The 23,473-nt window shown below is 39.6% G+C and overlaps 4 protein-coding genes across 6 annotated transcripts in view; 2 read left to right on the top strand and 2 right to left on the bottom strand.

Annotated features, from left to right (window-relative positions):
- The first annotated feature begins 29 nt into the window (after window positions 1-29).
- LOC132905432 (peptidyl-prolyl cis-trans isomerase-like 3) lies at window positions 30-1,083 on the top strand. Its single transcript, XM_060956739.1, has 4 exons — window positions 30-191; window positions 290-364; window positions 457-737; window positions 832-1,083. Exons 1-4 carry the CDS (start codon window positions 189-191, stop codon window positions 956-958), a joined length of 486 nt encoding a protein of 161 aa, XP_060812722.1. The 5' UTR covers window positions 30-188; the 3' UTR covers window positions 959-1,083.
- On the bottom strand, window positions 987-5,010 carry LOC132905386 (sarcosine dehydrogenase, mitochondrial). Of its 2 annotated transcripts, XR_009657789.1 has the most exons (14): window positions 4,920-5,010; window positions 4,756-4,855; window positions 4,425-4,681; window positions 4,063-4,275; window positions 3,639-3,968; window positions 3,360-3,522; window positions 3,112-3,259; window positions 2,872-3,010; window positions 2,559-2,756; window positions 2,201-2,468; window positions 1,981-2,110; window positions 1,659-1,915; window positions 1,243-1,597; window positions 987-1,179 (listed from the first exon to the last, which is right to left on the bottom strand). XR_009657789.1 is itself a non-coding variant. In XM_060956657.1 (13 exons), the coding sequence occupies exons 1-13, from the start codon at window positions 4,950-4,952 to the stop codon at window positions 1,422-1,424; spliced, it is 2,412 nt and encodes an 803-aa protein (XP_060812640.1). In that variant the 5' UTR covers window positions 4,953-5,010; the 3' UTR covers window positions 987-1,421. The 2 variants fall into 2 exon arrangements, 1 of the variants encoding a protein (XP_060812640.1); XM_060956657.1 differs by having other exon boundaries at window positions 987-1,597.
- The window catches only part of LOC132905385 (protein SDA1 homolog), a 39,184-nt gene continuing 17,759 nt past the window's right edge, over window positions 2,049-23,473 (top strand). Inside the window, exon 1 of the mRNA XM_060956653.1 lies at window positions 2,049-2,058. The gene's annotated coding sequence lies outside the window, so the exon portion shown is untranslated. The remainder of the gene's footprint in view (window positions 2,059-23,473) is intronic.
- On the bottom strand, window positions 5,000-23,473 carry LOC132905374 (E3 ubiquitin-protein ligase HERC2). Of its 2 annotated transcripts, none has more exons than XM_060956602.1 (13): window positions 23,350-23,473; window positions 22,690-23,266; window positions 22,403-22,603; window positions 22,122-22,332; window positions 21,637-21,894; window positions 9,374-21,573; window positions 8,969-9,292; window positions 8,542-8,851; window positions 7,660-8,381; window positions 7,085-7,523; window positions 6,739-6,962; window positions 6,508-6,662; window positions 5,000-6,433 (listed from the first exon to the last, which is right to left on the bottom strand). In XM_060956602.1, the coding sequence occupies exons 2-13, from the start codon at window positions 22,880-22,882 to the stop codon at window positions 6,200-6,202; spliced, it is 15,471 nt and encodes a 5,156-aa protein (XP_060812585.1). In that variant the 5' UTR covers window positions 22,883-23,266; window positions 23,350-23,473; the 3' UTR covers window positions 5,000-6,199. The 2 variants fall into 2 exon arrangements, with proteins under 2 accessions (XP_060812585.1, XP_060812586.1); XM_060956603.1 differs by having other exon boundaries at window positions 22,690-23,259; window positions 23,350-23,443.

Raw genomic sequence — 23,473 nt, 5'->3', positions numbered from 1 at the left:
GATTTCATTTTGAAGTAAATTCATACACTTGATTTCGTTGGTAATTCTATAAAATTCAACATGGCTGTCGATACGTATACGTATCGATGTACGTTCACTTTTTTTTATTGACGCATAGTGTAGTGAATGCATACCATAATAAATGATATGTTTTCTCTTTTACAAATTAATCGATCACTTTATTGAAGATGGTACGAGTGTTATTTTTATTTTTATCATTAGTGTTACAAATTGCATATTCTTTAATATACATAAATGGTAACAATTTATCAGCAATTTTCACTTACAGAGCGTAACTTTACATACTGACGTTGGAGATATAAAAATAGAATTATTTTGCGAATTATGCCCAAAAACGTGCGAGGTAGAACTTTTTACACTTGTTTTACGTTCTGGATTCATAATAATTATTTGTTAAGGTTATGACTGTGTTAAGTTTACATATTTATTTTACAGAACTTTCTCGCTTTGTGTGCTAGCGATTACTATGACAATTGTTTATTTCATAGAAATATAAAAGGTTTTATCGTGCAAACTGGAGATCCTACGCATACTGGTAAAGGTGGAACATCAATATGGAATCGTAAATTTGAAGATGAATTTAAAGAAGAATTGAAACATAATGCAAGAGGATTGATTTCTATGGCTAACAATGGTCCAAATACGAATGGAAGTCAATTTTTTATAACATATGGACCTCAACCACACTTGGACTTGAAATATACTTTATTTGGAAGGTAAACTTGTTTTCTAATTTATTTTAGTGTTCAAATCATAAATAAGAAATTAATATTTGATGTATTTAATGAATAAATTTATTATTACTTTTAGGGTAATAGATGGTTTAGAAACTCTTGAACAGCTGGAAAAATTACCAGTAAATCCTAAAAATTACAGACCGCTTACAGAAACTCGAATAAACAGTGTAACTATACATGCTAATCCTTTAGCAGGGTAAATATAGATATATTAGAGAAACACAAGTGTTTCAATTTTTAATGATCTCTTGAACTTGAAAATTGTATTTTCATATATTAAAATAATAATTTATTAGTGAGATCAAATATATTTCAGTAGCAAAGATCTACTGTGTATCGTTTCCCCATAGCTTCAATTTCATAATTACCACTTTCTAGAAATTCCTTTGTTACATTTTCCCCATTTGGATGTTTAATGTACCTAATATTAATCAATATTAGCTCTATAACTTTTTATTGTTACATTCAATATTATCTTACTTACCCATGCCCAATTACATTTCCATTGCTGTATCCCTGTTCTACTCTACGTAAATAACCAACAAGGCATTTATTTCTGTAAATAAGTTCCATTCCCCATAATGGAATAGTGCTGTCATAATATATGCTATTAGTATTATTTTATCAAAATTGAACATGAAAATTATATTTTATAATAATGTTTTACAATACATGCCTGTTTAAATAAATATGCACCAATTTCTTTTTTATACCAATTTTTCGCAATCGATCGACAGCTGTTTTTCCCAAGTACTCTCCAGTATTGCGACAAATAGATTCAAGCCCAGCTTCAATGGGATTATCATCTGATCTAAGATCTAAACCCCAAAGAAGATAGCCTGAAAAATTTAATCATATTAATAATATACATTAGTAAACTAATTAAAATTAGTCACATACCCTTTTCACAACTGAGACTATGCAGTGCTCGATAACCGGCATGTTTTATATTATGTGATTTACCACAATTTATTAATGTTTTATAAACTATTCGGCAAGATGATTTTGGAATATGTAATTCGAAACCAAGTTCACCAACGAAACTAAGTCTAATTAAACGTATCGTTTCGTTTTTAATCTTTACCAGTTTTGTAGTTGAATATTTAAAAGATTCATCTGAGATTTCATCCTCAATTAATGTCTCGATTACTTTTCGACTATAAGTAGATGCGTTTATTTATAGACTGGAGTTTGAATAATAAAAATGTACATAATACGGTACCTATTAGGTCCTTGCACGGATAAAATACCAATTTGCTCAGAAACATCATGTAAAGATACATCAAAACCCTTTTCCATTATTGCTTTCTTCATATGAGCCCATGTATGATAAATTGAAATACCATTTGAGACTAACAACAAAAGTAAGACTTTGCTATTTCATAATTCGTGATAGTAACATTAATTTATTTTAATACTATTTTACTTAAAAATTAATTTACCAATATAAAAGGCTTTTTCTTTAAATACCGGATTTACAATTCCACTTGAGCCAGGTTCCAACACTGTAACTGTACAATCTGTTTCAACTCCTCCAGCATGATTCAGCATACAAGTGTAAATTGTTTTATTAAAGTTGCAATTCGTGTTTGCCGTGAACAAATAATCTGCCGTATTTTGAGCATCAGGTCCACAAATATAAAATTTTCCAAGGTGAGATGTGTCAAACAAAACAACATTTTGACGACAAGCAAGAACTTCTTTCCGAATCTAACGAAAAATTATTTATTACTGATAACTTTCTTTTCTTCTTACCTTTATTTTTCTTTTTCTAAATATATTTCAATTTCAATAGCTTACTATCTCGTTATATGGTGAGAAATTAAAGCTATATTCTTTTTCTAATATTGTACGATAATTATCATTTTGATTCTTTTCTGTGCCATAATGTCCACCATAATCATATGACAGAATTTCTACTTTGTTAGTTGGAGAGAACCATGCAGGACGTTCCCAACCTTGACATTCCTCCATAATAGCACCCTCTTCGACAAGTAACTGCGGTACATTAAATAAATAAGAATGCTTTGTTTTTGTCATGATGCATTCAGTAGAACATTTATTTATTGATGTCATTAAATAAAAACACTATACATAACTATTTTTATCTTACACTGTGAAAAGGATCCACTTTAAGATTTCTTCCACTTAATGGTTCATCATGTGGAAATATAATGCTGTAATTTTTTGCATAGGCTTCATGACATCTCTCATGTATCCAGACCTTGTTGTTTCTTTGTTCTGGTAAAAATCTATGAATCAAATAAAGATATAAATATAAAATTAGAAGTATTAGAATGATCAGATAAGATTGAAACAAAAAAAAAAAAAATAAAGAAATGATAAATTTCACCTTCTGATATCATAGTTAAACATGTATTTATCTGGCCGACCATTAATTATCCAATGTGCAATTTGTTCTCCGCATCCACCTCCCAACATCATTCCAGCACTATTATAACCACAAGAATAGAAGAATCCAGAACAATTTGGATCTTCACCTTTTGAATGCAATGAAAATTAGAATTAGAGAATTGAAAATTAGAATAAGAAATAAAAGGTGTAATATATATATATATATATAAAAGTATTTTTTCATACCCATAATTGGTCTATGATCAGGAGTAAAACTTTCTGGTCCACATATTGTAGTTCTTATTCCAACTGTTGATAATTTAGGAATCAATTGAATCATTGATTCTAGATGTGCATTGAAGACATTCCAATCTAATTCATAGAGGCAGAATGAAAAATGTTCTGGGGCCTTTTATGTAAACAAAGAATATGATTAATATTGGCAAAATTGTTTCCTTTTTTGGATACATTCAAGATACTTGTTGATTATGTGTTAAAAGTGACAATGAATTAATGTAGACTCACAGATGATAATACAATAGGATTCTGTTCATAACCACCTATAGCTATTGAGCTACCCTGAATTCGATAATATACACTCGTATCAGGATCTTTAATATTTGGAAGATTCTGCAATCCTTTTATGGGTTCTGTAACAATGTAAGCATGCTTAATTGGTGTCAGAGGAATATTCATATTAATCATGTTTGCTACACTCTTTGACCAAGCTCCAGCAGCATTGAGAACAACATCTGTTTTTATGACTCCATATGGCGTCTCTACAGCATAAACTTTTTTATTATTCTCAATAGTTTCCTTTGTGAGTATCTTCGTAACAGGACAATCTTCGATAATCTAAACAATTTTAATAACTTTATTAGTATATTTTTTTCTGATTATTGTTCTTGTTTGTAAAAGAAAAAAAGGAGACTTATTAAATAATTATTACCTGACAACCATTACTTTTTGCTGACTTTGTTAAAGCATTAATTAACATGGTCGGATCAATAGCTCCATCTTCTGAAGAATAAAATGCTCCCTGAATAGTGTCCTCATTTAACAAAGGAAATAACTCTTTTGCTTCTTGGGAAGAAATTAAATGTGCTTGAATGCCAAAAGCTTTTGAACCAGTAACTAGCCTTTTATATTCATTTAATCGTTCCTGTAATATGTAAATAATGTTAAATGCTAATAACAACAAAAATATATTAATGATAACGACAATTATAACAGTAAGAGTAATAGTAACATTAAATGGATGATTATTCAGAATAAGAAGAGGAAAAGGAAACAAATATAATGAATATTTACATTGGAACGTGCAATGTAAAGTCCACCATTGTTTATCCATCCTGGATTTATTCCAGTTTCTTTTTCTAGGGAGTTAAAAATAAATTTTGTTGTATTTAATAATTCCATTTCAACATCACTTGGACCTCGTATACTCCATGTAAGACCTGCAGTGTGCCACGTAGTACCAGACATTAGTTTTGATTTGTCTAATAGCACAGCATTAATGCCACATTTCCCTAAATGATAAAGTGCATTACAGCCTGCACTACCCCCACCTGAAAGTGATATATTAATATATAAGTTATTTTGAACATTAGGATGTAAAATACTTAGAAATTTTGTTACTTACCTACTATTACAACATCTGCATAATCTGGTAACTGTATTGTGGATGATAAATTCAGTGTTCTTGTTACTGATTTTGTGTAATTAATACACACTCTATGAAACTGAAAATAATTTATTAGAATCTTAGTAATTTCTATATGAACTAAAACAAACAGCTACAAATACCTTGTGCTTTATTAAATGGAACATGTTTTTCATATGAAGAAAAACAGTATGAATTTACATTATCCCAATGATACACTCCATACAGTCAAACTGTTCTATTTGTATTTTATCTTTTTAATGACCACATTTATCAATTCACATTAACAAATATACTCATTAATCTTCTACAATATTCAGTGATGATTCTCTTGTATTGATGTGCAATTATATGTAAAGAATTTAAAAAGTAATATATTTTTTTTAAATTGATATGAAAATATAAAATACCTCGATTAATTAGCTTGTTTGTCTCTGATATAAGAATTATCATTATATGGAAAGAATGAAACTTTTGTTATATCTTTCATTGTTAATAATTACCAAATAAATCGTTTTTATTTTATTTCTATTATAAATACTCTTTAACAAAGGCAATGAGAATTATTTATGATTATATTTTTATTTTGCAAAATATAAAAATAATCTTTAATAGAAACAAATTTAATGAAATTTCATATGTATCTAACAATATGATATTATTAATTAGCATTCTTTCCACGATATTTCTTACTTTTTTAATAAGTAAAATTAAATATTATTCAAAAATATCGTTCAACGTAAACCAACCATACGTGTTCCGTAATAACAATTAATTCGTAATTCTTATTCTCGTCTTTTCATAACAACAATTATAAAAGGCAAATGAAGATATACAACAATGTAATTCGGATGTCAGTATGCTCATGCGTACATAGATATATATATATAAAGTACATACATAAATACATACAGTCTTTCAATCATACAGATATTAAATATAAATACAAATAAATAAATAAGTGAAAAGATTACGTGTACGCAGGCATATAAATAATACATATATGTATATATGAAAAATTATATATTAAATATTATGGTTTGTAATAATAAATATGTCAAATTTCATAATACTCTAGAGTATCTTCGATGCCAAGTAATACAGCTTTTATAATACATTTTTAATAATTCACGCGTGTGTATTTATGAGAGAGAGAGAGAAAGACAAGGAGAGAGAGAGAGAGGGAGAGAAAGAGAGAGAGAGAGAGTGTGGTACAGTTGTTACGCTTAATAAATCTAAATTACACAAATTTACAAGCAAAAATATTTCTTACACTTAATCGAAATAAAAACGAGGAAAGTGACGTTTGTTGTTTTCCTTTGGCTTACAGAAATTATTCTACCAATTGGTAACCAATTTTGTTCATTAATCGAAGAGATTAGAAAGTTAATTGTAAGGAAAAAAAATTGCAGAATCAATTTTATTAAAGCGATATGTACTCTTCGCTAGCAAGGCTGTCCGTTTCTTCGGTGTCTGAATTGGTCGCAGCTTGTACTCTAGCATATTCATCGGTGTCGATGCTTTTGCAAAAATGTATTGCATATTTTAATTTCTGTCGCAATACTGGTTTACACGAATACCTTGGCATTTTCAAGAGGAAAAAACATGTGTAACTTTCAGGAAGAAAATGATCCGGTGGATTATATTTATCCATTACCTAAAATGGATTAGAAAAAGTAAGAATAACAAATAAACAATTGTAAAAAGGTATTAAAAATTACTTGACATTACTTGTAAAACAAAATCTCTTCCACGAAAATCGGCAATTGTTCGTGGCAAACGAGTTCTACCCCAAACGAATCGTAGAAACAAAGATCTTTCTTGATTGGAGAACTCTTCCATTACTTCCCAGAACCATTGTATTAAAGGAGCAGTGGCTTCAATGCCTAAAACAGCAGAAGTAGAGATTGTAAGACTTAGAAAATTCAACCGTATCGGTAAATGTATTGTTGATATTTATACCTTTATAAGTTGCAACAGATTTCAATAAAGTAAGTGGTATATCTGGACTACCACAAACCATTGTTTCTAGTTCAGGTCCGCTGAACAACGCGAGGAAGGGTACAGGTATAACTTTTGACATCCCTTCGCGAACAGCAGCCACCTGAGCATCAAACTCGTGTAATCTATAATTTAATGCCAACTGGACATACTCGTGTTTATTTTCTGGAGTAATTTTTCGATACCTGAAAAGAAGAATCGATGTCGATGATACATTTATTAAAAAACAAAAGCTATATAGATAAATGCTAATGTAAATGAATCATCAAGTAGGGATAAAGAAAAATATTTACGATAAAATAAATACCTGCTGGACAAAGGTATATCATGTCCTACAGCAGACGGTGTGGAAAATGGCATTTCAAGAGTTTGAAATACCTTTTCGTCAGGCTCCATATCTCGGATGCATAGTAATCCGGGAACATAGTCTCTATCAACTTCGGTCAAATCCGCAGGTGTTAAGGATATACCTGCGAGCTGTTTCCACACAGGTTCTGCCAAGTTCAAACTTAATGGGCTACCAGTTCTTATTGCTATGCCCATTAAAATTCCAAGAAATCGAAACATGTTCATATGTAATGGTGAATCGATCATTGGATTCAGAAGAAAACAATCTCTGTTAGTGCCGTTATCGTCTCGACCATTCGGCGTTGGTATAAGTAAAGGTAAAGAACCATTTTGTAATTCGTCACATATTTCCGCTATACTCTCGCTATAACCACCACCGCAATCGTCTACGCTTTCTCCTGTTGAGAATGTGAGACGATCTTATTAAGGTATATATTAATCTGTATTTCTTGTTAGTTCTCAAGCTTCTTTTTTCTGTTCTATATTTTTCTTTTTCATTGTTCGTATCGAATAGTAAAATTATATTTAACCCACCGATAAACTTTACTTTCCAGACCCTATGAGGAAAGAAGAGCACATCTTGCGTTAACAAAGACATCTTAGAGACCATTTGTCCGAAAACGGATTTAATGCCATCTGGTCCCGCTAATCCAGCTTTACTTCTAGCTCGCTTTACTTGTATTCGATTTAATTCTATTACTGGCCCGTGTTGTCGATCTCTAACCATAGTTGCTTGAACCACTTTACGAAAAGTTGCTTCTTTAATGCTGTATACTAACATAGGAGCCAATTTACTCAAGCTGACGGGACCGGTGATTGGGAACATTGGCAAACACGGGCAAAGTAATTCGGCAAAATGATGGAGAAGTACTAATCGATTGTGTAACACGGGGAAAGGTAAATCCTTTACCAAATCATATTCCATTGGTGTAGTAGCAGGCATTCTGCTTTGAGTAGCTTTCATTGTACTCCATGCTAAAGTATGAGCACTGCCACAAGCAACCCGAGTTATCTTTTTACCCTGTAACGCATGGACCAGTCTTGGTCTCTGAAGTGCGCTTGTTGTTCCATCGCCTAACTGGCCTTCATCATTATCTCCCCAAGTAAAAACTTCTCCCTTATCGGTACATGCTACGCAATGTAATGAACCTGTTGCTATCGAGATGATCTTTTTCCCTTGAAGGGCTGCTACTTTACGTGGTCTTCGAACATGATCATCTGTTCCATGACCCAAACGATGATAGTCTCCTTTACCCCTATTTATGTATAAAATTTAATCATCCACTGTTTAACTGCTTAAGAATAATGTGAAGGATATGAAAGGGGAAGAGAAGGGGCAGACAAGGAAAGAGAGATAGTTGATATCGATGAACAAATCAAAATCGTCGTCGAAAGATCGATGATTCGGATCCTTACCATGTATATATTGCTCCCGATCTTGTCAAAGCTACCGAGAATTGACTGCCGCATTCAACTTTAATAACACCAAGTCCTGCGAGAGATTCGATCTTCATTGGAATTTTACAGCCATCGCTACCTCCTCTACCTAATTTTCCATAGTCTCCATCGCCCCAACTCCAAACGTTATCATCATCGGTAACACAAAGAGTCTGCGCGTCACCACTTCCGCATGCTACGTCGATTACCTTGTAATCTTGCAGAGCTTCAACCAGTTTGGGTGTTAATTGATCTTCGCTATCTCCATGACCTAGTCGCCCGTATCGCCCTGTAATCGATAAATCTTATATTTGCTTGGATTATACATGCGTTTTGATTTGCTTCTATTTATCTTTTCATTCGTTCTTGTTCTATTATCCTTTTTTTCTCTGACTCCCTGCTGTACCTTTTCCCCAAGTATAAAGCCAACCGGCACTTGTGATTGCTGCGCTATGATGGCCACCGCAAGCTATATCAACGATCTCGGTCCCCAATAACTCTTCGATCAATTTCGGTCGGTCGTACAACAACCTGTTTCCATGACCTAATTTTCCGTCGTCTCCTTCTCCCCAAGAATAAACGTGTCCTTCAGAACTTAGAGCAAGGCAGTGTTTACCTCCTGAATTGACGGCCACCTTCTTAACGAAAACATGCTGGATGGATTCTAAAAGAGTCGGTACCATAACAGAGTCCGTTCCTCCGATACCTAGACGCCCGGCGGCACCGTAACCTATCCGTAAAGACAAATAATAAGATTCAGTAAAGGAGAAGTTGGATCAGAGGAGGAGAAAGAGAAAAAAAGAAGCTTCACCGGTTGCATAGACCTTCCCGTCAGCAGTGACTGCTAATAAAGTTTGTTCTCCACCGGTGAGCTGGACGGGTCGAAGCGCGGACAAGCTCTCACAGAGAACAGGTAGTTTCACTTTTGCTCCCTCGAGTCCACCCAATTGGCCGCGATGATTGTGTCCCCAACCATAAATTGCTCCGGAACCATCCCACGATAATGTCCAATCTTCCGGCCTGCGATTCAGCCACTGTAACAGTTGCTCGTCGTGTTCCTGCTTGAATAACTCGTGACTCTCATGATCCTTGGTATTTCCCTCTCCGTCCGTGATCATCTCGTTAATTCTTTTGGTAACTTCGAGACAAAACGCCTTTGGAAGGCGTGTCCGATTTACGAGAGACTTGGCGACCCGTGCCGATAGACAGTACCTTCGGAACCAAGACCATTTGTGAATTTCCGTGCAGCATTGCATCGTGTCTAATTCGAGGTCACAGGCAAGCGCGACAAGAACCTTGAAAAAGTCGCTGTGCATCAATTGCTTCCCACCGCGGACCAAAGGATCTTCATAAGTGTATTGTTTGAGTAATGCTTGAGGTAAAGAGCCGAGGAGCGAAGAAAGCGCGACTTCTGGACGTATGCCCGGTCCACTGGTGTAAACGACTTGCAATTTTTTTAACGCCCACATTCGTTGTTGAGCGGATAATACGCTCAGTTGACTACACTGAGCCAGGGTGGCAGCTAATCGAGTGGCGATATTCCTATCCAAGGTGATCAGGGTGTTGTCCAAAAGAGATTCAGCAAGCGCGATAGCTGGCTGTGATAGAACAGCTCTGTCCGAGACTAGCTCATGCGGTGCGAGACTCGCGAGTATAGGATAGACGGTGAATCGCCATCCCCAACCGTTCACCGAACCGTCCGAAGAGAATCTCCATCTGAGCTCGTCGCCCGAGATTCGAATCTCGGCAGCCCACTCGCTCCATTCTCTGCCGGATTTCACAGCTAGTATTCGATTGCTGGAATCCATGATGGTCAACGGATCATGACGTCTCTCGGTAGAGCAACGCCGATCGAATTCAACTCTGAGAGCTTCCGCGCCGGGTACCTTCACATGCCCGGTCAACGTGGTACCATCTATGTACGGATGTGGACTTTCTTGTACGACCGGTTGAGGTACGTTACTTCTATTACTCGAATTTGCCACCGTGTCTTCCAGTTCCGTGATACAAAGCTCCAGCACCATACTACGAATCGAATGGTTCGTTTTTGCTAGTGCGATTAGTACCGAGGATATCGTCTCTTTCGCTCCTCTGCATATTCTATTGGCAACCGCCAATTTTAGAAGATCGACCAGCATTCTGGCGTCCTCCTCTGTCAACGTGCATGTAAAATCATCCAAGTTAGGATCAGCGGCGGGTCCTTCACCAACTATTTGAGCATTAGATGTGAGAGTAGCTGCGATCACGCTCATCGCACTGCTTGACATTTTTGAGGCACGCGAAGACAAACTGGCCGAACTGGACATCGAGGGAAACACCGCCGCCAACGGATAATCTTCGGACTCGGGACTCGTTCGCGGACTATTGTTCACCAGATTAACCAATTCTGCCGCGTTCGCTGGTGCTTCTCCACCACCTTGCGCGCTGTCTCCTACATTCTGATAGACGTGATTATGACTACTTCCTGAGGTGATGTTGGTCGACCCAACGGTAACAGTTCCGTCCGGCACCGTCACTTCGCTCACCAAGCAACCTACCGTACCACCGTTTCCAATGTTAATACCGTAAACATTGCCACCGGTATTGCCAGTGTTGGATTTTAACGTCGAATGACTTTGCAATGCTGTCACTACGATGATTCGAGCTTGTATTATACGAAGAGCGTTTATCACGTGTTGCAATGCTTGTTGTTTCGCTACGTTACTTTCTAGCGAGAGAATGATGCTCGAGAGAGAAGGTCTGTTGCCGCAGGATTGGCCGGAATTGTGAACGATCGTGTCACCGGTGCTGGTAATTTCGTCGCTGTTCGCGGAGGGAATGGTGGACGATATTGTGGAGCAAGAGGGTACTGGACAGCCGTTTGAATCCGTTGTATCCGTACCGTGGTTGACAATGCTTTTGAATGTTAGCGATATTTGACCAAGTGGATCTTTCTCGGTTGGAAACATGACAGGTTCTTGATTGTTGGTCGCCGGTTGATCGGTCAAGACCCAGGCAATACTGTGACTGGAGCCACAAGATACCCGATTAACTCTCGCATCGTCCAATTCATGCACCAATGATGGCTTCTTATTAACGATCGTGGAACCATTTCCCTGTTGACCATGGTCATTATCACCCCAAGCGTATACTTGCCCAGTGTCCGTAACCGCTAAGCAATGAAGAGCACCAACAGCCACATGCACTACCTTCTTTCCACGAAGTCCTTCGACCAGCGTTGGTTTCCGAACGTGATGATCGTTGCCGTGACCAAGTCGAAAGTAATCGCCTTTGCCCCACGTCCATACCTCGCCGTATTTCGTCAATGCCAGGGAAAATTGAGCTCCGCATTCGATCTGCACTACTCCCAAACCATTCAGTCGATCGATCAACAGGGGCGTGTAACAACCGTCGCTGCCTCCCCGACCCAGTTTACCGAAATCTCCGTCACCCCATGAGTATACCGATCCGTCAGCTGTCAATGCCATTGTCTGCGCATCCCTGCTACCGCACGCGATCTGTATCACGCGCTGACCGACTAGAGATTGTACCAGTTTCGGCTTCATTTGCGTGGCTGTGTCGCCGTGGCCCAATCTTCCGTATTCCCCTAGTCCCCAGGTGTATAGCTCTCCGCTGCTGGTTATCGCAGCCGAGTGTCCGGACCCACACGCGATATCACGTATCCTTTTTGACTTTAAAGATTCGATCAGTCTTGGCTTATCCAGGGAAACAGAATTCCCGTGACCGAGCTTGCCGTCCTCCCCCTCGCCCCATGAGAAGATTTTGCCGTCCTGGGTGAGGGCCAACGCGTGCTTTCCACCCGAATGTACAGCCACCTTTTTGATCATATACTGGCTCAAGAAGGGAATGAGCTTCGGTTCGCACACGTTGCTGTCATCCCCAAGGCCGAGTCGACCGTTCGTTCCTTCTCCGCAGGCGTACAATTTCCCTTCCTGGCTAACCACGAACAAAGTTTTACTGCCACCAGCGATGTGAACGGGTTTTAATTTCGAGAGAACTTCGCTGTAAACCGGTAATTTAATCTTCGATCCTTTCAGTCCACCGAGTTGATCTTTGTCATTCAATCCCCAGACGTAGACGGCCGAATGTTGGGGCGGTGGCTCGGATCCATGCTGTAAGTTCATCTGCTCTTGAACGATCTCCCAATCCGAGGCCAGAAATGAAACGGACGTTGCCAAGTGATTCTCAAACATTTTTCTCTTGCCGATTATTTGAAGGCCGCGTATCTTGCAATCTATCCCACCGTTCCGGCATTGCTTGATCGCTATTTCGATGCAAGAGTAATATTCTTTGGTATCCTGGAGTAAGAGGACGCTCGTGTCAGTATGTCGTACGCTGATCGTCGCCAATTCTACCAAACTATTGAACGACTCGCCAACGTTTACCGCGATCAGCGATGGCATATAACTGCTGTCTTGCGGATTCACCATTATTTTTAGCGAATGCACCAGTATGCCCGGCAACATTTCCATACGAATCCAATGCTTCCCCTGAGAACCGCAACTCTGCCAGTAAAGACCAGATCCATCCACTAGCCGTGTCGCCCAACTTTCTCGCGAGGAAACGCTCAACGTTCGTATACATTTAGACCAGTCGTCGATCAGGGACGATTCCGTGTAGTCTTGCCTGTGATACCTTCCCGGCTTGCCAGCATATACCGCCGCCGAACCTGGCTCCACGATTCGATTGAACCCGTGTCGGTGGCATCGTTTCGTATAAAAACAGTTTTCGCACAGATTATAACTTTCACAATACTTACATTTAAATCGCGGGCCGGATATCGGTAACAGGTGACACGAATTGCACGAGACCGAATGGTGGCAGGAGGGGACCCGCTCCATTTCTATCGCGCAACCGGTCCAACCGCTTTGTTGCGGAAAATCGACCGACACATCTTTCCCGTTGTTTATTATGCTTGTAATCACTCCGACGCTTTGATGGTTCACCGTACCCCATTTATACTTAGGTACGGTCACCGAAGCCTTCACTCTTACTTTATCACCAATCTTCAGCGTGGCTGGGCCTGGTATCGCTGGCGGATGACCAAGAAGTTCTATGTGGATGAACCTTACCCAATAAGTACCGCCTTTGCGCTGCCACGCAACTTGAACATTCAAATCGTGTAAACCTTCCGGGTCGATTTTTATCACCTGACCAACGTCGCCGTATTCCACTTCCTCGTAGCTTTTACAGCACCGTACTAACATACCCGGTATTAGATTATCCCTCACGTAGATCGCGTATTCGTCAACTGACAAGAAATCGGAACGTTTCATATAATTCGGCGGTATCATCGAAGAAGAAACAGCGTCGTGCGTTGACGGAGATTCATCGATATTTTCGCTCGTCGAATCCTCCGGATCGGATAACCCATATACACTGGATAACGTTTCGCTATCACTCAACGCTGCGTCAGGATTTTCAAGGAGCCAGGCCACCACGCTTTCTGCCGTGATGAGCCCAACTGCCGTACTCAAACTTTTGATCGCAAATTCCACGCTCCTCTTCGGGAAACCCATTTCCGTCAGTTGCGCAACAAGAGGACTCATCGGCGGAGGACTTTTCCTTCCGCTACTTCTGCAATGTTTCCTTTGACTAGACGTCAACGATACCAAGGAACAATCGGATGCGGGAGAATCTGGTTCCGAAAATGGACCTGCTGTCGTTGCCATGGCCGTTCCTGACGCCGATGCAGACGCAGACGCTAAACCGCATGTTGATGCTGTTCCCATTCCCATTCCCGGCCCAGGAATCGTCGCCGCTGTCGTCATCGTAGTCGTCGTTCCTTGAATTGGCGAATGTCTCAGTTCGGAAGCCAAATATTGAGAAACCGCTAGAGCGGCCTCTTCCAATTCCTTAAGTTTAAATATCGGCTTCAATGGTTGTGGTTTCGTAGCTCGTATTAACATCTCTTGGAACAGAGTCGTCCGTCTAGTGCGACCGTCTCCTCTACCATCGACGTTGCTATTCGTGCCATCTATATAATTATCTTCGCCATCCATGTCTCCGTTGACGAGATTACCTTCGACGCGCTCGTGGTTTCGATTACTGCTTCCAACGTTCTCAAACTTGTCATTGTTGTTGATGTTCTTGTTTTTATCGCTGTTGCTACTATTACCGTTGTTTCTGCTACTGTCGACTATATTCGTTATGATATTATCGTGCTCACCCTCCTCCTCTTCGTCGTCGTCGTTACCATCGTCATCGTTCTCCTCATTATCATTCTCTTCCACGTCGTTACCGTCGTCGTTGTTGTCGTTGTTTCCATCGTGATCGGCATCGACCTGATCGATACGACTAACAGTGACCATAGCACATTTAATTGCGTCCTTGTCCCATTGCCGGCCATCCACGTCGCAACCACTCTCCTCGTCGATGTGTCCGTTATTATGATGATGATGGAGATGATAGTGATGATGATGATGATGATAACGATGATGATGGTAATGATAATGGTGATGGTTGTGCTGGTGATTGTTGTTGTTGTTGTTGTTATGACTGTTATTGTTGTTGTTACCATTACTGCAGTTGCTATTGCTGCTACTGTTATTACTGTCAATCACGTATTTCAGTATCTTTCTTAACTTTGTCTGATAATCCAACAAAGCCTTCCCGGCGTTCAACGCAGCAAGTTGTTGCTGTTGATTACGTAGAATAGATGCGTTAACAGAACCGGCTATTACCGGCATACCGTTCGGTCTCTTGTCCATTCCCCGATGACCCAACAATAAATTGGCCCAAGTAGACACGAAAGAATCAGGCATGGGCATTCGATCCAAACGAAATTTTTCGCACAGTCGCTTCATGCTGAAAAACAGAATCTTCTTGCGCGCGTCACCGTTCGTTTCATCATGTATCTGTACGAGAATCTTCGAATGTTTGGTAAATTTGCATATGGTACCGACCTGTCTGTCAACTTCAACCAAACCACCGATCCTCGGTCTATCGTCAAGACCTCCGACGACGATGAGAGCCGCCATTACCGTATCCTGTATGTTTACGCTGTTCTCACCTCCGTTCTCGTTCAATTGTATATGAAAGAGTGGACCGTCGCTTAGTAAGTCCGAAGCGAGTGATAACTTCGAAGCGAGAAAAGTGTTCACCGTCGCGTTCCACTTTGAGAGGGAATGCAAAAATCTGGTCAGCGAAACAAGCTCCTCGACCACAGTGGAACTATGAGAAGCAGTCAAGGAGACGCGACATTTATTTGAATAAAGTTCTGAGGAAACACCCAGATTGCAGCTAAGAGCGATATGTCCTAATATACGAAAGACTTTTTCAAGGAAGGGCATCTGGATAGGATTGTCGGCCGACCAAGATGGTAAAACAGCGGTGAGTAGACGCACCGCCATTATCTGTTTTTCCAAATCAGGATTCCTTTGTTCGGCAATTATGTTCAAAAGGAAATTGATCCAGGCCCTGGTGCTCAGAGATTTACAGAGTTCCGTAGACTTGGCGATCGCTCTCAACGAGCCCAGAGTCGCCCAAGTTTCGTGATGTTCTCGCGCGAGCTGAGAGTGCGTGTTAAACTCGGACTTGTACGCAGCAGATACGATACCGAGTAACACAGAGGCGAGTATCTTTATGGCGGAAGGGGTGACCCGGTCGGCCTCGATTCCGCAACAGAACAAAAGAACACGGAGTACGGTAACGGAGGCGGATTTTAGACAAGTTGTCGGGTGCACGTCCAACAAATCGTTTCTTTTGTCGTTTTTAGCCAGATTGTGCGGCGTATCACTCTCGCTGTCGGTTTCTGGCGGTGTTGGCGGTTCGGCCAGCTTTAAATCGTACTTTCCTTCCTTCCCCATGCGATACGAATTGGTGGTGCTGTTGTCCCATTGTACGCGAATCCAACCGTCTTCGCCGAGTTCTCCGATCACTCGACCTTCACCCGGTGGAGGACCATCTTGATCTCCCCACTTCCAATCTACACCACGTACCACTCTTGTACCAATTTTCATCATAGCCGCCAATTCGCTACCAGTCAGTTGAACGCTTTGCGGTTTGCTCCTCTCCAAACTGTCCTCGTATATAACCGTTACCGGCACATCTTTTGGTTTCGCATCCGCGTCCGCTTCGGCGTCTGCGTCCGTCTCCGTGGATGTCGATGGTCCGATCTGCCTGAGTAATGTTAAAATACTCGAAACACAACCAGAATTTATTAATAATCCGACTTCGTTTGCATGCTGATAATTGGTTAGTATGCCTAATATAGTCAACAAAAATCTTGCCCTGGGTAACTTTCGCAGCCAAGTGTACGTTCCCTGATTCAAACTGCTCTTATCGCTGATTTTCGCTGGTTTTTGATTGCTCGGCAATTCTGCCTGAACAACGTACGCTCGCAAAGCTTGCACCGCCCAAGAAGTTACTTCTGCCTCGGCCAGAATAATCTTCGATTTCTGATAGGGTGTTACTGACTGAATGTTTTCGAGGCAATGCGTTATTCCATCAGCTAAAGACTTATTCTCGTGGGATAGACCGAGCCAACCGTTTAACAACGAATACTTTACCGATGTTATTAGATAATCCTTCTTCAGCAATTGTTGCATCATTAGGATTCCTTGCTCGCGTAATTTTGCCCGCTGCATCTGACAATACATGGCTCGACGTAGAGTTTCTACGTCTCCACCGTCCTCGGTGATCACAAAATTTATGATATTTACCATCAATTCGTTTGAATCGATATTCAAAGTTTTCTGTCTCATTCTTTCTGTAATCTTAGTTTTCTTGTTGCCTGATAAATTTTCTAATCTTGGTGATGCTAGAGACTGTTTACCGCTCGTTTCTTTCTGAGTCGAACTCGGAATCGAGATCGAGCTTAGCGTCAATGTCTGCATCGGTGTTGACATCTGTGTTAATGTAGTCATCGTAGTCGTTGGCGTTGCCGTTGGCGTTTGTGTAGACGTTGTTGTTGTCGTCGTCATTGTTGTCATTAACGTCATCATCGTTGTTGCCATCGTCGTCGTCGTCGTCGTCGTCGTCGTCGTCGTCGACGTCGTCGTTATCATTGCCGCTGTCGTTGTTGTTATCATCGTCGATGACGTTATAGTCGTTGTTGAAGTTGTTATTGCCATCGTCATCGTTACCGGCGTCATCATCGTTGTTGCCGATACGATTGATGTATCTTCGTCGGATTTGTTTTTCGATTTTGCATTCTGAATCGAAGCGTTTAGAATGTCTTCTGGCTTGCTCAGCGTGGAATCTTTGTTTTTTCGAATGTCCCTAATCATCGTTTTAACCGTTTTCCGAAATTTCGCAACAGTGTACAATAACTTTAGATCCTGTAGCCCTTTAATCTCATAACTGGTCGCCGACCTCACCTCGTGCAAAAGAAACCTACACTTCTCTTGGGCTGGAGCACACACCTCCTTGTAACTTCTATTCTGTTGTTGTCTGATTCTGATTAAATTCCATTTGGTTTGATGAATTGCTCTAATCACTTCGGCCAGTTGTTTGGTAAGTTTCGGACTACTTTCATTTCCTGTTTCTTGATGATCAATTAGGTTTATCGCCTGATAACCCAGCGCAAGATGCTTTAATATGACCGCCATTAAAAGTCGGCTAACTTCCTCCACCGGGTGATCGCCGCAAAATTCGGTATGCGCTAAAAGATTATTCGCTTTCGAATATTTGTCGACTATCGTTAGGAAGGAATGCACTTGAGCGTCGGTTTTATGAGTCTCGGCTAGGGCGTAAATGAACGTTGTAACTCGGTCATCCTCTCGTCGTTCCTTTTGCAGTTCATTCTTGGTACGGATAGGAAGGGGAGGTTCCGTCGGTGAATTCGCGGCTGTCGAGGTATTACTCCTCGCTTCTCCTTTCTCCTCCTCGTAAGGATTCGGTGGTTGTAAGATTTGCAATCCACCTCGAAAAAAGTTCGCGTTTAACCAGCGACCAGCTTCCTCTTCGGCAGTTTGTAACGGTAAACTCTGCCGCATCCTATGAGAATGTAATCCTAAAAGAAAACCTAAAGCTCTTTCCGTGTCAAGTAAACAAGAGCATACGTCCGTCACGTCGATCGTAATCTCAGTGTTTTCCGGCTCGGAATGGCAATAATGCCCAACGAAATAAGAATCCATCATGGTTCGCGGTAGTTGGCCACGAGAAGATGACATGTTTGTCTCGGTACCGGAGCTAACATCCCAGTTAGTCACGGTTCTTTGCAGACCTTCCAACGAATTTGATCTTCCGTCGAATCGAACATCTTGAACATCATATACGTTGTTGTTTACTACCACCCAAAAGCCACCATCGCGATTGTGGTTCTCCAAGTCGGCCCAACGAATGGTCGAAGGTTCATCCGAAATAGATATTTTATTGCCATGTTGCGGGGCTATGATGCCTGGCCAAGAAAGGTCGTCCGTTTCGCTTTTCTCTATCGTCGGTACCAATTTGTTGAATCGATCGAGCGCGTCCAACATCGGCGCCATTACATCCATCCAATTCATATTTAGAAGTAACAGTGGATAGTCAAGTTGCAACAAAATAAGACAAGTAACCAGTTCGGGTAGCAAAACGTTTACAATGTCGCCTCTTAGAACGGTACTAACGAATACGAACTGTTTGATGCTGGTGTTGGCTAATTCAGCCGCGAACGACATTATTTCGATTATATGAATGCAAATTTGCGAGAGATATTTCTTTAAAAGAGACTCTGCACCAAGCATTTCTTGATCGCGCAACTTTTTCGTTCCAACGTCATCAATACACTCGTATACTTGAGCAATTAATAATCGTTGAAATTTTAAAAGAAGATTCAAACTAGGAGAGTTATCGTTTCTTTGCGATTCCTCGTGACTACGAATCAGTTGTTGGGTGAGCAATAACTTAGACTGTGTGATACATGTGCCGTTTTTGATCAATTGTTTCACCAATTGTAACAACGATATACTCGTGTTGTTCTTTTCTGAATTCAATTCTTTTGCTTGTTTCGTATCGGTTGGTTTGCTCACGTTACTACTCGCGAGAAATTCCTTCTCGTCGGCGAGCTCGCTCGTCTCCGCCTTCACCGCGGTCTTCAACGCTAATTCCAGACCACCATCTGCCATTAGGCTAGAAACTAACAAGTCTGCCATGAACTGCTGACCGTTGCTAGCATTTACTTGCTCAAAATTGCTGCAGTTCGCTTTCGACAAGAAATTCGATAATGTTTTTGCGCGTTCGTTCGCTGTCGGCAGTAAGATGCTCCAACCAGTCTGTAAAACGGCTTGAGCTGCTTCTTGGATAGTAGCTAGAATGCCGGTGCTGCTTGCGAGCGTAACACATCGTTGTTTCAACGAGCTTAATAACGGAGTATTTGATAATCCGACTGACTTGCTATCGATGTTATGAGTTATCATTGTGTGTAGTTGTAATCGGATCAAATTCAACGTTGCAACCGCTAAACATTCACGATCCTGGGTAGGTGGCCGTGTGCCTGGCAATCCTTCGCATACCTTGTTCAATAACGTATCCAACAATCGGAAAGTTTCCTCACAAATATCCACGACGAAAGCTACTCTGTTCGCGACTGACCAAGCTGATGTGCACCACGCAAAACTTTGTGTCAGTCCACAAGCTAAACCGATTATATTCTTGCCGGATAACGTTGGACAAAGAGTCGGTTCGGGCACAACAGTGCCCAATGCCGGATCTATTTGACCATAATCGTTTCTACCCCATCCATATACCAATTGATCCTCTGTTAATGCCAATACGTGAAAATTTCCTACACATAATTCTTTCACTTTTTTCGGCTTCAATACCTCGATCACTTTCGGATATCTAATATGTTCCTCGTTACCATGTCCCAGTCGATAACCTTCTCCTTTTCCCCAGGTATAAACTTCACCATATGCAGTTAAAGCTGCTGAAAATTGTCCACCGCAATACACTTTTGCCACGTTTATATCCAACAACTTATCAACTATCTTTGGCGTCTTAGATCCATCGCAGCCTCCTCTACCAAGCTTTCCATAGTTTCCGTCACCCCATGAGAATACTATACCAGACGCTGTGACGCATAAAGTCTGCGAATCTCCACTACCGCATGCCACATACACAACCATGTGTCCGTTTAGAGCGGTCACTAACGTAGGAATCAAGACGTTGTCTGAATTTCCATGACCCAGCCTTCCGTAATTTCCTCTTCCCCATGTGTACAATTCACCGTTCGAACTAAGAACTGCCGAATACGTACTTCCGCATGCTATGAATGTAATATTTTTGTCAACTAGTGCTTCGACCAACTTTGGTTCATCATACCATACTCTATCTCCGTGACCTAATCGTCCACCATCACCATTCCCCCACGAATAAACAGAACTATCTTGTGTTAAGGCTAGATAGTGTGTACCGTCGGAATGAGAGGCGATCATTGTAACCGGCTTCTCTGAAAATCCATATACTCTTTGGGGATATTGAGTTTCTGACCCGTAATACATCATGTAAACGTTTCCACTAATTGAGAGAATCATCAGAGCTCTTTCAGTACAACAAAGTTGTTTGATTCCAAGCTCTGCAATCGCATCACAATAAAATGGAGAGGATCCACTGCTTAATTTTCCACTTCCCCAACTTAGAACTTCTTGAAACGTTTGATTCTGATTCTTCTGGAATCTATCAGTGATAATTGGAGGCAGGAGAGGAGCAGCTAATCTACTTAGATTGCACATTATTATAACCGCAGCTTTTCGTAAATCTACAGACGTGGAATCATCTTCAGGAAGCCTCAAATACTTCAGTAAAACTTCGCAAGGACCTGGTGCAATGTTTGCGTCTGTTCGTCTTGACTTAGAAGCCGGTATCATATTTAATCGTCTCAATAGTGGTATCAACGGTGCCGTACTTCCAGGTGGCATTACCCGATTATCTTGATGTTTGTGTTTACCACTTAGATGAAGTAACAAACAAACAGAATCTAATAAACTTGATAATGTAGCTCTTTGTGTCACCAATTCTAATAACAAACAAAGAGCCGTGTGCTGATCGGCTATTGGAATAGGACACCATGATCTTCCGCTAACTATGTCCCTAAAAATATAATTATGTGTACTAAAAACATAAAAAATAAATATGATTAAAAAATATAAGTACCCTGTAACAACTTGTCTTAAAAATTTCGCTGATCGTTCCACTACTTCTAACCATACTTGAGAAACATTAGTTTCATCGAAAAGCGTAGCTTCAGGTAACGATTGCAAGGCTTCCAACGATTCGGATAAAAGCTCGCTGCAAAATTCTACATCTTCTCCAGATCGCCAAGCCCGTCTTAAATATGCGAATGAGAAATTTAACGCTGCACGAGATCCCACACGCGCTAAACCCAATGTTGGCTTCTCATTCGGCCTTACGCTAAAATCACATCAATATTTATATTTTCGATACATCAACATTATATATATATTCTAAAGAATATATAAAGAACTATTAAAACTATCATTATATAATCAATAACCACCAATTTATAATCAAATCGCGCACGTTTAAACACATATAATTCTTGTAATCTAAGGATATTTGTAATAGTCGAGGTATATAAGACATTTAAACGATTCTAGTCTTATAATTGATTATTGTACATTTTTTGTAACTTAGCAGTAGGTTTTAATGTTGTTGAAATATCTGTAGTTTCCTGCGGTTTATGACGAGAAAGAGCTGTAAAATATCGTCTTGCTACTACCAAACGTTGTCTTAATCGTGTAGCAGACAAGGTACTGTTTGCAACTTCATAACATAATTTTCTTTGCTCTTTGATTAGTAAATTAATACATGTTGTTAAATCGCAAATAGCTGAAAAATGGTTAAAATGTTAGGAAAATTATACAAATCTTACAGATTATATTAGAATAAAATTCTTTACAAGGCTGAGATCCCCAAAGCCAAGAATCCATTATATGTTCAGCTAATATACTTTTTTCTACAAGTGCACTTGTTCTTGCTGCCTCTTCTTCATCTAATTTTTGGCAAGGTCCACAATTGCAACCATGCTGTGGACCACAAATTCCATTGCAACAAGAACATGCTAATACACCCATGTTACAATAATAATGACCACTTTCACCTAAATATATTGAAACAATATGAGACCAATTAATATAAATGATTAATCTTAATTTAATAAATCTTTTTTATTATTCTTTTTCATACCTTTTCTAGCTATTATGCCTGCAGCATTGACTATGCCATCGCTAAAGGAACCCACAATTTCTCCATCTCGTACCATTTCATTCCAAAGTTCAGCTAAACCATCCCGATAGAGAATACGTTTCAAATCTGTTTTGAGCCATTTTGCATCCAAGCGGATTTCTGGCCTCATTATAATATCGAATTGAATGCTCATATTAATTTTCTATATTTATATATATAATATATATGTGTATATATACCAAATTTCCAGAAATTATTCAATTTCAATACAACAAAAAATATAATCTTGAAATTGAACTGGATTTTTTACATTATAATTCATAACTAAATGTGTAATACTATATAAAATAATTCTTTTATTTTTTAATCATTCTATAAGCACATTGTATTCCTTTTTCTCTTTTCAATAAAAACTTTTCAGACTCCAAAAGTTTCCCACTCCAATTGAGTAAAATGAAATTTGAATTTGAATAATTATCAGTGTTTCACAAAACTGTTTTTCGTAGGTTAGTTAAAGTAGTGAAATAACATCTTCGATTTTTTCGAATAGGGATATTTGAAAGATTGTCTCTTAAACCTACAATAAAAAAATCAATGTTTATAAAAACTGATGATCGCCTCTTCTTTTAATATTATAATGAAATGCTACTTTTGTCTTACAAATTTCAATTTACATATGATTAAAGCTGTCACTTTTTAGTATCTTAAATTTATTCGGTATGATTATATTTGATTACAACATCGTCGACTTTAATTTTTCCCAAAACATCACATGATCTTTGAC

This window comes from Bombus pascuorum, chromosome 3, assembly GCF_905332965.1.
Source record: "Bombus pascuorum chromosome 3, iyBomPasc1.1, whole genome shotgun sequence".
NCBI classification, from domain to species: domain Eukaryota; kingdom Metazoa; phylum Arthropoda; class Insecta; order Hymenoptera; family Apidae; genus Bombus; species Bombus pascuorum.
The sequence above is the reverse complement of the archived record's forward strand: the minus strand, read 5'-3'. Positions and strand labels throughout refer to the sequence as shown.